The 12,984-nt window shown below is 42.7% G+C and overlaps 1 protein-coding gene across 6 annotated transcripts in view; it reads left to right on the plus strand.

Annotated features, from left to right (window-relative positions):
- Positions 1–12,984, plus strand: part of LOC308106430 (multiple C2 and transmembrane domain-containing protein 2-like) — a 65,586-nt gene that overhangs the window by 20,369 nt on the left and 32,233 nt on the right. For 4 of the 6 annotated variants that reach the window (XR_013935148.1, XM_080458160.1, XM_080458159.1 and 1 more), the window contains exon 2: positions 6,724–7,290. Coding sequence is in view for 3 of the 6 variants with exons in the window: in XM_080458160.1 (XP_080314286.1) it covers positions 6,766–7,290 (525 nt within the window). In the remaining 3 variants the exon portion in view is untranslated. Of the gene's footprint in view, positions 1–6,723; positions 7,291–11,057; positions 11,258–12,984 lie in introns of those variants that run through there. The other 2 variants (XM_080458163.1, XM_080458162.1) reach the window with 2 other exon arrangements.

A 12,984-nucleotide genomic window follows, 5' to 3' on the forward strand; every position in this document is an offset into this window, starting at 1 on the left:
CTAGAAAGTCAGTAACATGTGCCCAAATAAACTATCCCGCCCTTTGTCTGGAGTTTTTAGGCTGACATGGTCAGTCTGCGACAAATTTAGTCACTGACTGAAGGGCCCCCCATTCACTGTCTGGACTGACAACAACCCCCTCACCTACATCCTCACCAATCCTCACATCCTCACTAACTTCTGCTCACGCGAATCGTGTGAGCAGAGGTGGGTGGCTAAATTAGCGCCATACAACTTCAGCATCAAGTATATCCCTGGCAGCAAGAATGTGGATCTCTGATCTCTGTCAAGTGCCTTTCATCCAGAGCCGCATTTGTCAGAGAATCTTGAAGAAGCCAAACACTGAGCATTCTTGAATCTGTTGAGATTCATACAACAGAACTGTCCAGAAAGCAAAGTCAGTGCCAACCGTCAGTGTTGAATGTTCAGCCCCTCCTGTGAACTTGGGACACCACTCTCTGATCAACAGTGAGCAGTCTGCAGTCTTGGATGGACACATGGAGTGGGATTGTGGCTCTAAGCAGAGGGTGATTCATTGGCTGGAAAATGGGATCCCCCTGGTCAAACAACACTCCCTATTTTCTCATTCCAGGAGTTCGAGGATGAACAGAAAAAAGATCCCACACTGTCCCACGTCATTGGTTTCATCAACCTCGGAACAAGACCCATGAGAAGAGAGAGAGTCAGTATGCCGTCAAGGGTGCTGAAGACACTGAAGGAGTGGCAGAAACTGTGGATGCTCAACGGCATCCTTTACAGAGTTTGCAAAAACCCTTTAACAGGAAGGAAGCGACATTAATACATGGCACCCTCCTCCTTGGTCGGTCACGTCCTGCAAGGTGTTCATGACCCATCAGGGCCAAAGCAGGACCTTAAGTCTGGCTCGACAAAGGTTCTTCTGGGCTGACATGGAACGAGATATCACAGTATGTGAGGTGCTGTAAACAATGTATTGTGAGCAAAACATTGGAACCTGAGGGAAGAGCAAGGCTTCAGAGTATAAAGATCACGAGTCCCTTGGAACTGGTCTGCATGGACTTTTGGTCCGCAGAGGACTCAGTGCCCAGACCAGTCAGCCGAACAATGTGCACGCCAGTTGTGGGACCGATACTTTTGTGTCTACGGGTTCCTACAGAGGATCCACTCGGATCAGGATGCAAACTTCGAAAGTCAGTTGATCCAGGAGTTGTTACAAATTTCTGGTGTCAAAAAATCTAGAAAAACTCTATACCATCCCATGGGGAATGGGAATGCAGAGAGATTTAATAGAAACTTGGGGAACATGATTAGGTCATTACGCCCCAGAGACAAGTAAAGGTGGCCTCAAATGTTGCAGACATTGACCTCTGCTTTTAACTGCACGGCCCATAAGTCGCTGGGTATGCTCCCTTTTGTCTCATGTATAGGAGAATCCCAAGGCTGCCAGTGGGCATTTATGTTTCACAACGTGGAGAGAGACAATGACATCACGGACTATGAATGTTATGTAAAGAGAATCAGGGATGACCTCAAAGAAGCTCTGACTATGGCTCAAGTCAACGCAGACCTCAATCAGCAGCGACAAACAGGTGTGTACAACAGAGGAATAAAAGGCAGTGACATCGAGGAAGAGAACTATGTCCTCTTGGCAAACGTTTGTGTGAGGCCGCAGGAAGCTTGCAGACTGACGGGAGTCAACTCTCTACACCGTTGTCTCCAAAGACCAGAGACGTCATACCTTTTGCATTAAACACCCCAGTATAGGCCAAAAGAGAGTTGTCCATAGAAACCTGCTTTTGCAAGCCAACTTCTTACCATTGGAGGTGGATCAGGATGTTGATATGTCCTTTTGCAGTAGTTCTGAGTCAGCCCATGAACAGTGCAGTAATGAGGACGGAAGTCTTGCCATTATCAAGTCTCTCTTTGACAAGTCAGTGTCTGTGTTGACACTGCAACCAGACCTGATGATAAAGAGAATGCCAGTGCCAAGTCTGCATGAGCCAGATGAGGATTGCAGTAACACTTTAAACTTCGAACAAAGGGCAGACACGCCAGCTCCTAGCACCATTCTCCCTTTGTGTCCTGTGACCAATGGCGAAAGAAATAGGGCTGCCGCAAACCCAGATAGAATACCCCCAAATAGTTAATTGGCCCCCATCAGGACGAGAGTTGGCAGTATGGTAAAGCCAGTTAACAGACTAATCCAGAACATGATGCAGAGACAAAAACAAAGCCAGTTTAGTCAGTGAAGTTGCAAAAACTTTATTCACGTAGGTTAGTCGGTTGTGGAGTCTTGTTTATAAAGCATGTTCAGTATTTTGAGAATGGTTAGAGGTCAAGGTAAGAGTTTTGTTTTTTTGACATCTGTCTGTGGTTATGTATGAGGCACTTCCTTTAAGCGAGTGTGCCCTCGAGGCCTGGCCAGCTTTCTTGGTTCGCTTTCCCTTTTGTGCGAGACGTTCATGCTGCTATAGAGATGTTAGTCTGAGGATGATCAACAATTTAAGTGTTTGAGTATTCAGCTGATAACCTACAAAGTCACAGTTTTGAGAAGTTCAGGGCGAAGTATGTCACTGAGTGAATATTTTCCATTACTGTTCAAAATTCAATTGGTATAAAAAAAATAGGCTTTTGTTGATCTTTTATTTTATTTTATTTTATGATGAGTTTCATGGAAAAAGTACAAACTATTTTATTTGATACAGTTTACTTGAATTTTTGCACTTCTGTACACATAATTGACTTTTATATTTTTATTCGTAATTTTTTATGTATTGGTTGTCAAAGTAGAAATTTATTTTGCCAAGTTCAAATTCATATCTTTGTATAAATATTTTATCGGACATGCTATTATGATTTATATCCACTCAAAGAAACAATTGGAGAACCGGACAGCTTCTGAAGTGGAAGACAGACCTTGCACCTGTGTGTGTCTGAATGCTAACTTTGCCCTCTTTGCTGACTCGCAGGGAAAATAAATGTGCAGATCCTGATTCCTGTGTTGGTTCATTCTTGGGTGCTTCAACCAAACTTAAGTCTGCTACACCCGGAAGTGTTCAAGTGGCGGCCACGATAAGAAACGTTCAAATTCTCAATAAACTAAGGAAAGGAGACTCAATGCTTCCTTTAGAACCTCCTTTAGCCGAGGAAACACTGATGCATCCTTTACCAAAAGAGACGAGATCTTACTGTCCCACAATTCCTTGTGGCAGCAACATTTATAGGGACCCGCTCGAGCGTTCATGGAAACTCCCAATGACTCAATGCAGATCATGTTAAGCTACCAATGTAATAATATGCCTTGAAAAAATTTAATCTAAAACCCAGATCCCAACCATGAATGTTCTGCTGATGTTGTAAAACAAACACAGTAAAGTTTTTGTGCAGCCTATTCTCAGTTTGCTTTGGTTATTTATTCACCTGGCAGCCGTTTCACTTTAGTTCCTTATAGCCTGGAGCCTCTTTTCCTTTGATTTCCATTCAAACCTTGTGATATTTGAGATTCTATCAGTGGTTAGTCACAGGGGAAAGTGGTTGAAATATGCTTTTTGTATTCCATTTTCAGAAATTTTTTGTTTTTTCACCACAGCAGACGTCACTAACCTGCGCTGTGGATATTACAGACAGTGTGGTCCAACTGTCACAACAATGAGATGAACTTTCCCTAACTCCTTTAGGAAGCCTCCTAACACCTTTCCTTAACCCTGTGACATCATCCATGGAGTTAAGGAAAAGTGGATAGGAAAGGAGTGTTACTGACCTCTATGCCCATAAAGGAGGAGCCACCCGATGGGAGGTGACAGGCGGAGGAGGAGACGTCTGACGGGAGATGTCTGACGGTACGTGATGGGCGGAGACGTCTGTTGGGAGGTGACAAGGGGAGGAGCCACCCGACAGGAGGTGACAAGGGGAGGAGCCACTCGACAGGAGGTGACAGGTGGAGGAGACCTCTGAGGGGAGGTGACAGGTGGAGGAGACGTCTGACGGGAGGTGACAAGGGGAGGAGTCACCCGACAGGAGGTGACAAAGGGAGGAGATCTCTGACCGGAGGTGACAAGGGGAGGAGCCAGCCTCCCGACGGGAGTGGACAAGGGGAGGAGCCACCCGACGGGAGGTGACAAGGGGAGGAGTCACCCGACAGGAGGTGACAAAGGGAGGAGATCTCTGACCGGAGGTGACAAGGGGAGGAGCCACCCGACGGGAGTGGACAAGGGGAGGAGCCACCCGACGGGAGTGGACAAGGCGAGGAGTCACCCGACGGGAGGCGACAGGTGGAGGAGACGTCTGGCGGGAGGTGACAGGTGGAGGAGACGACCGACGGGAGGTGACAGGTGGAGGAGACGTCTGGCGGGAGGTGATGGGCAGAGGAGACGCACACAGAAGCAAGCCTGCCAGAGGCAGCAGGGTGTGGTTTGGTGAATTGGCCTTTGACCTGCAGCAGGCAGGGAGATCTGGTACAACAGGAGTAATGAGTCTTCCCTCCCACCAATACATTTCTCTTGTCTTGTTGCTTTCCATTGATGGACGTCTGACAGGATGAGCTGACAGACAGAGAAGATTCAGTTGCTCCTGTACATTTAGCCTGCTGTTCTCTCTATTCTAAATGCTGCTTTGTGTTGATTCTATAATCAGGGACCTGAGCAGGTCAGTTTCACCTCAGTGTGCTGAAGACCGACTTTCTGACCATGGAACCTGCGACACACATCAGGGTTTTAAGGCGGTTCAGACGAGCCCCCAGCCCAACCTTTCCTCTGAATGTATCAGCAGTCTCCTCCGTGTGCCAGGATCTCTTGTGTTCTTGTCTGGTTTTGGACTGACACTCCCCTTCTCTGCACTTCCTCTTGCCATCTGATAAAGGCATTGGCCCCTGGGTGCGTTTGTTGACAATACAAAGCGTGAAGCTTGACTGAGGCGTAGCAGGCAGCTCACTTTGTTAGAAGCTCTGCTGCCAGGTCTGAGCTGTTCACTGAAAACACAAGAACACACACACACACACACACGTAATGGCTGCAGTCCAAACAAAGATTACAGCTTGTGTTGTTCAGGCGTTCAGTAGTAAGCAACCTGTTATTCAAAGAACCTCCTGAGGTTTCTTCCCAGAGCTATAGAAGAGTTTTTCTTCCAGCTTTGTGCTCTTGCCTCAGAGCCTAATTAGTTGTAGTCCATCTTTTTAATGCTCTGACCTCTGGAATACCTGCAATTTGAGTTGAATGTGCCTTGCCAAACCAGTTCCTCTCCAGTCGAGGCCGACATCTGTTATTTGTTCGTCAGGCTCCATGAAAGCAAACTGTTTTATTGTTCATGTCCTCTCGTGCCGAGTCATAATGAACAATGTTGAGCAAGTTTTCAGTGATGAAACTCCTGAACTTCTACAAAGCAGCTGCTTCTCACACTTTGTCTGATCCAGAAGGATCACAGGAAACTGTAAGAAGTGTCCCTCCTGCTTCCAAAACGCTCTGTGATGTGATGACTAACATTAGTGGCTTCAGACTAGCGACAGTGAAACAGATCTACATTTCCTTCTGCACTAAAGACATGACGTGGAAAGAGTCCCATCCCACTCGTTTTTATTGCGCTGTACTTTCACCCGGTTCCTGTGCTCGTTGGATTGTTGTCACTTGGTGTGAACCGGATTCCTGACGATCCACAGGTAGAGCATCCTGCACACAGTCCGACAGTAGTTTTAGCAGGTTCCTCTCTAACCAGATTTTCCTATTTCAAACCTTTCTCCTGGCTTTTCCAGGTTCCCCTCTAGCCTGCACATCCTAAGAGTCCAAACCGGGACTTTTCCTGGCATCTTCCATCTGTTGTGAATTTGTGTGTTTGTCCAGTGATAGCCTGGCGTCCAGTGTCGGCTAGAACAGGCTCCACGTCACCATCCAGAAAGATGTGATGAAGAGTTGTGAGATAACAATGAATTCACATATGAATAATGCAGCAGTCCCTTTTTGCATTTGAGGCGAAGGTCCACAGCTTGTTTAGAATGTGAAGCACATTATGCTGATGCTGTGAATGTGAATTCCATTACGCATACAGTCTGATGAACCTGCACATTTGTTAACCTTTGATTGAAATTCCTCTTTGAAGACTAAAATAATGCTCAAATGAATTAAAGTTGAATGTAGAACCTAAAACAAAATTAAACGACAATGTTTGTACAGTACAATTATTTTTCAGCATTAAAACTGAAACGGGAATATCCTGCCTGCAGTCTGAACTTGTATTTCTGGTAATAAACTTCTACTCACATTCTGCTTCATGCCAAGTAAGAATTCTTGTTGGAATGCAGAATTTCAATATTTTCCGTGCTAATAAAAGTTCATAGTTGTTGGTTAACTTGTTGCCTGTGGAGATTTTCTGGAGACGCAGATGCTGACAGGCTTCTGTCGTATCGTTGATGAAATGAGTTGATTGTTTTTGAGGAGCCTTGGTGACTGAGGTTTTATATCTACTACAAGAATGCATTAACAGGAGGATTTTCAGGGGAATTTATTTTTGGAGTACATATGTCTGTTTTTCAAGGAAAAGTCAACAACCTCCTTATCCCATCGGTGTGTTCGATAATTGTGCAAATGTACAAATCTTGTGTCTCTTTGGTCAAAACAAATTCATATGATTGTCTGTTAAACCAGCTTAGTTTTCTAGGGTCCACACAGTAATGGAGACCTGGCGGCTCATTTCCTCCTGAATGGAAAGATGTTTGAAGATGTGTGTGTCTGAAGTGTGACGTCTGTGTGTCCACAGTGATGCCCAGGCAGTAGGCAGAGACTGAACCTCCTTCCCGTCATGGACGCCAAGAAGCCGGGCATGCTGCGGCACCTCCGCCACAAGATGCTGCCCCGCCTCCGGCGTGGAAAGGCGGGCTCCGCTAAGTCTGCCGTCCACGCCATGGACCAGCGCATGAGCGTCTCTGTCCCCGACATGAGGGACATGAGGCAGGAGTATGCCCGGGTCTCCTCCAGCACGCAGCCCCTGCAATATAACCCACCCAGCTACAGTTCTCCCTCCATGCCGCTGGATGAGGCGGGTAGTCGGCGAGGAGGAGGAGGAGGAGGAGGAGGAGGAGGAGGAGGAGGAGGAGGAAGAAGCAGGCGGGTGGTGAACCTGGGAGGTGTCCTAGGAGCCGCCGAGAGGACTGAAAACAGACTGAGCATGACTGCAGACTGCACAGACTGGTCTTCCTCCCATGACTCCGGCAACACTGCAGAGGAGAAGACACACCACAGGCCAGCCACAGACATGGAGCCCGAGGAACTGGGCCAGCCTGAGGTCACGACCCCCGCTGCAGACCCCCCACAGAGCAGCTCACAGGTACGACTGCCGGCTTTCAGACACGGACACGGACACATTTAACTCTGAACGACCTTTAAAGGGAGTGAGGAGCGTTTTAAAGGTGGGAAGAGCAGCTCCTCTTACTGAGTTAGCAGGTTTATTGTCTGATGGTGGAGGCCAGCTCTCCGGTGTGTTTACTCAGGATGTACAAAGTTTAATTTGGAGGAGTTGGGTCGTGTTGCAATGACAGACAGAATCAATAGTGCACGAACAGTGCCATACTCTCGGTGTCAGATTACAGGTGTTCTACATTTAACATGATGAACTGTGATGAAGGATTAATAGATGAGAGAAGAGTCAGACAGTTCAAAGCTGGTCTACCTGTTGGGTACCGGCCTAATTTATCTACGACTTCCTCTGAAAACAAAGCGACGTCATGTCCTGACACATTGGTGGCGCCCGGCATGGGACACGAACCCACTAACTGGAGATTGCGAGTCTCATGCTCTACCAACTGAGCGACCCGGGGGCTCGTTAGTTAATATTTCTGTGCAAAATCTAACAATCTTAAATTAAAAAGGAAGGTGTGAGCTTCGAGCACAGACCAGCGAACAATAAATACACAATAATCACCAGGAATCGTTCAATTCAGCACCATCATACCAATTCTTAAATGTAAAAATACCTAGGAGTTAAATGATTTCAGACCAATTGGACTTACATCTCTGGACATGAAAATTCTTAAAAGGGCTATAAAAGACATGGTGCTTTCTATTATAGATGGCAAACTACACCCTTTACAGTTTGCCTATCAGAGTTGCAAGGGTGTTGGTGATGCCGACGCTTTCACTCTGGACAAAGTCTATAAGCACCTGGAGAAACCAAAGTCCCATGCAAGGATTTTATTCACTGATTTCTCTTCAGCTTTTAATAAGATGCAGTCTCCCATTTTAGTTGACCACCTTGCATCGTATTTTAATCTACCTGCCCAGTTTTTAGTGTCTTTTAGCTTTTTTAACAAGCAGAGTCCAGGCTGGTGTTGGTGAACGGACACATGTCCAGCAGGAAGCTTTCAAACACAGGCTCACCTCAGGGTTGTGTACGGTCTCCTTTACTTTTTATCATGTACCCAGAACATCACAGGAAGGCAGCTATATCGTCAGATTCTCTGATGACACTGTCCTCCTGAGTCTTCTTCACAGCCAAGACCCCGACCATGGTCAGGCCTTACCTGCTTTAGTGGAATGGTGCGACGAGAACTTCCTGGACTTAAATGTGCTAAAAACCAAAGAGCTAATCATTGACTTCAGGCAGAACAATGACAGGCCGCAGGAAATCACCATTCACAACCAAAAGGTTGAAATTGTAGACTCCTATAGATATCTAGGCACAGTGTTTGACTCACAGCTTAAGTTCGACTTAAACACTGAGCTGATTTAAGCCTTTTAACCTTTTCCTTTACCTGTTGGTACAATAAGCTGTCTGTGAAAGTCAAAAAGCAGCTTAAATAATGTCAAACTGTGCTCCAATATCCAATATTAACACGTTTTGATGAGTGCGAACAACGCTGTCATCTTTTTTCATCCCACGATTTCAAGCCACATTTATCATTGAGTCAGATGGAGCAAAATCGTGCGTCTGCGTCAAACTGCGCCTCCTAGTGTCTAAAGTTTACGTCTGACTGCTTCAAAACCCACACAGACTGAAAGACAACAAATTTTCCTCCCAAGAAATTATAATTTTATGAAAATATTTGCCTGAAAACTGTGGATTCTGAGGAGTTGTTTCCAAAATATGTGGATAAAATCCATCCTCTGATGACATCACTAACTGCAGCTGCGTCCATCAGTGTTGCATCATCCACACCAAGAATTAGGTAATATCATGTCAATCACACTGTGACCACTTAACCTGCATGTCCTGACTTTCAAAATAAAAGCCAAAAATTCCTTCAAAATAAAAGTCCTTGTTTAGAAAAACGACACTAAAAATCTTAGAAATTGATGTTACATTGTTGGCTTGTCCTGGCAGTGTTAGTAATGTCTTATTATTGTCCCGGTGGTGTTAATAATGTCTTAGTAATGTCCTGATAATGTTAGTAATGTCCTGGTAGTGTTAGTAATGTCCTGGTAGTGTTAGTAATGTCCTGGTAGTGTTAGTAATGTCCTGGTAGTGTTATTAATGTCCTGGTAGTGTTATTAATGTCCTGATAGTGTTATTAATGTCCTGATAGTGTTAGTAATGTCTTAGTAATGTCCTGGTATATTAGTAGCGTCTTAGTAATGTCCTGTTAGTCTCAGTATTGTCTCAGTAATCTCAATATTGTCTTGGTAATCTCAGTATTGTCTCAGTATTGTCTCAGTAATCTTAGTAGTAGTAGTTTATTCGGTCAACCAAATACAAAATGAAGCAACAAAAAACGCAACAACAAAGGGAACGACCCCCCAAAAATAAACAGAGGAAGACAGAAGGGTTTAGACTGAAGTTTAACTTATTTTGCCTAACCTTGTACATGATATATTAAAAGCTCCTGCAAATAGTGTAACAGAACCAAAACAACAACAATTTGCTCTTTTTTTCGGGGAGGGGGGGGGGGGGGGGGGGCATTCCTGAGATACCAAACAAACTGTCCTCTAAGGGGACACAGTTACTTTTAATCTTGTTCTTCCTGAGCTCGATATTTTTCACAAGTGGTGGGCTTTAACCGCCTTTTAAATGTTTTGAGAGTATCCAATTTTTTTAAATTACCGTCCAAATTGTTCCAAAGACTAACCCCTCTTATGGAAACACATCTACTTTTTTATTTGTCCTTGCCATGTTTTTAACAAAAATCCCAGTGCCCCTGAGCCTATATCGACTCCGTCTATGCTTGAAAAGCTTCTGGATGTTGGGTGGAAGATTATAATTATGCGCCTTATACATGACAGCAAGTGTATTAAGGTCAATGATATTGTATATTTTCAGCATCTTTGATTTTGCAAGCAGAGGATTTGTTGGAGCATAATAATCAGCTTGATTTATAAGTCTAATGGCCTTTTTCTGAAGTGAAAAAATAGGATCAATATTTGTTTTATTATTATTTCCCCATATTTCCTCACCATAATTCAGATATGTAAGAATGAAGGAATTGTCTCATAGAGTGAATTTTGATTTGGTACTGATCTGATTTTTCACATTATGCCAATATTTTGGGCTAATTTTGGCTCCAGGATATTTATATGCAGCTTCCAACTGAGATTTTCATAAAAAATGATTCCTAAGAATTTATTTACATGCACTTGTTGAATTTGTTTACCATTAATTTCAATGTGGGTTTGACTGTTATTATCCCTGTTTCCAAAGATGACATATTTAGTCTTAGTCAAATTCATTGAAAGTTTGTTATTATCGAACCATCTTTTTAATACTGTGAGCTCTTTTTCTACAGTGCCTATGAGCATATGCAGGTATTGTCCTGAGCAATAGAGGCTGGTATCATCAGCATATAATATACAATTAACTTTTTCCACATTATTACATGCATCGTTTATGTACATAATAGATCATTTGGGCCTCCAGTCTAGAGCCTTGTTGAACTCCATGTGTGATAGTCTCTTTGTTGGAATCAACATTAATAATATGCAAATACTGGTTCCTTTTGCTGAGGTAGCTTTCTAGCCAGGTGTAAGCAGTACCCCTGACACCATACGTCTGAAGCGTTTTTTAAGAGTAGTGTGTGGTCTGTTGTGTCAAAAGCCTTGCTTAAGTCAATGAAGATGCCCACAGTATTTTCTCTGTTATCTATTGCTGTTGCAATATCCTCTGCAAGAGGAAACCGTACCGATAGTCACTCTGCAGGTTGTATTTTTCAAGAACATTGTCAAGCCGGGTTACAAACAGGTTTTCTAAAATATTTGAAAATTGTGGAAGAAGGAGAATGGGTCTGTAATTAGAAAATAGATGACTGTTACCACTCTTGTGAATAGGGATTACTTTTGCCGTTTTCATTTCAGATGGAAAAATACAGGTAAGAAATGACTAATTACAAATATATGTAAAGGGTAGTACTATGTAGTTAATGATTTCCTTTATCATTATCAAATCTATATTACTGGATTCTGTTGACCCTTTTGTTCTCAAAAGTATTTACAATATTAATTATTTCATTTTCTTCCACACCAGTTTGAAATAGAGAGTTGGAATTCTGATTAATAACACTGGCAGTTATACAATCTGCATCCTTGGATTCTACAATTTCACTTGCCAGTGTTGGTCCTACATTTATAAAATAATATTTAAAGTATTGGCTATTTCCTTTGTGTTTGTTAATTCAAGATTATTAATAATGAAATGATTTTGTAATACATTTTTCCATTTCTAATTATACCATTTAGTATTTTCCATGTTCCATAATTTGTGATAAAAAAAACTATTTACTCTCATTATACTTATTAACGTATTTTTTATAATTTATATATCTTTGCTCCTCCACATTGGTTCTATTTTTCATATAAATTCTATAAAGATGATGTTTCTACTTGCATGCATTCACTATGCCGTGTGTAATCCATGGCTTATCCACTGCATTCTTATTTTTAACATTCTGTTTTTTTAATGGGCAGTTCTCGTCGTACAGTTTGATAAGGATGGACAAAAAGGCTTCACAGGCCTGGTCAGGGTCATCAGTAGTATAGACTTCATCCCCTGTCTGGGAACACAGATCTGCCTTGAGGGCAGCCATGGCTTCAGCTGTTCTGTGTCGGATCACTTGCTGGGAGACTTTTTCATGGGTTTGGGCTTTTTCTAGGATTTGATGAAAGATACTGAAGACAGGGAGATGATCACTTATATCATTAATAAGTAATCCAGCGGGTATTTCGCTCCCCATTTCATTTGTAAGTATATTATCTATTAATGTAACTGTATTAATTGTAACTCGGCCAGGTTTGAGGATAAGAGGGAGAAGATTGTTGCTGTACATTGTTGTGATGAAATATGAAGTTTTCATATTATTATGAGGATTCAGAAGATCAATGTTAAAATCACCACAGACAAAGTGCACCTTGTTTAGATTGTCAAACAGCTTTCCTATTTCAAGATTAAATGTGTCCAGACAGGAACCAGGTGTTCTATACATACAACTGACAATAATAGTTTTACAGTCTTCAATACTAATGCACTCCATAATTCCATCAGTAGTTGTCTCAGTAATGTCAGTATTGTCTCACTAGTTTCTCAGTATCTCAGTATTGTCTCGCTATTTTCTCAGTAATCTCGGTATTGTCCCATTAGTCTCAATATTGTCTCAGTAATCTCATTACTGTCTCAGTATTGTGTCATTATTGTCTCAGTATCTCTGTATAGTCTCAATAATCTTGTTACTGTCTCAGTACTGTCTCAGTATTGTCTCAGTGTTGTCTCAGTATTGTCTGTGTTGTCTCAGTATCTCTGTATAGTCTCAGTAATCTCATTACTGTCTCACTTTTGTCTCAGTTTTGTCTCAGTAATCTCAGTATTTTCTCTGTAATGTCTTAGTATTTTTTCAGTATTGTCTAAAGCCTGGCACACACTACAGGATTTTTTTATACTTCACAGATTTAGATCCACACTTTATGATCACAAAAGACAGATCACACAAGAGCTTCCTCTTCTGATCTGATAATTTGTGGTGTGACAATGGAGCTCAACATACTAACCGATTCTTCAGCAGAGTATCAGGCTTTGCACCATAGACTTCTATAAAACTATATATAT

This window comes from Lipophrys pholis, assembly GCF_963383615.2.
Source record: "Lipophrys pholis genome assembly, chromosome: 2".
NCBI classification, from domain to species: domain Eukaryota; kingdom Metazoa; phylum Chordata; class Actinopteri; order Blenniiformes; family Blenniidae; genus Lipophrys; species Lipophrys pholis.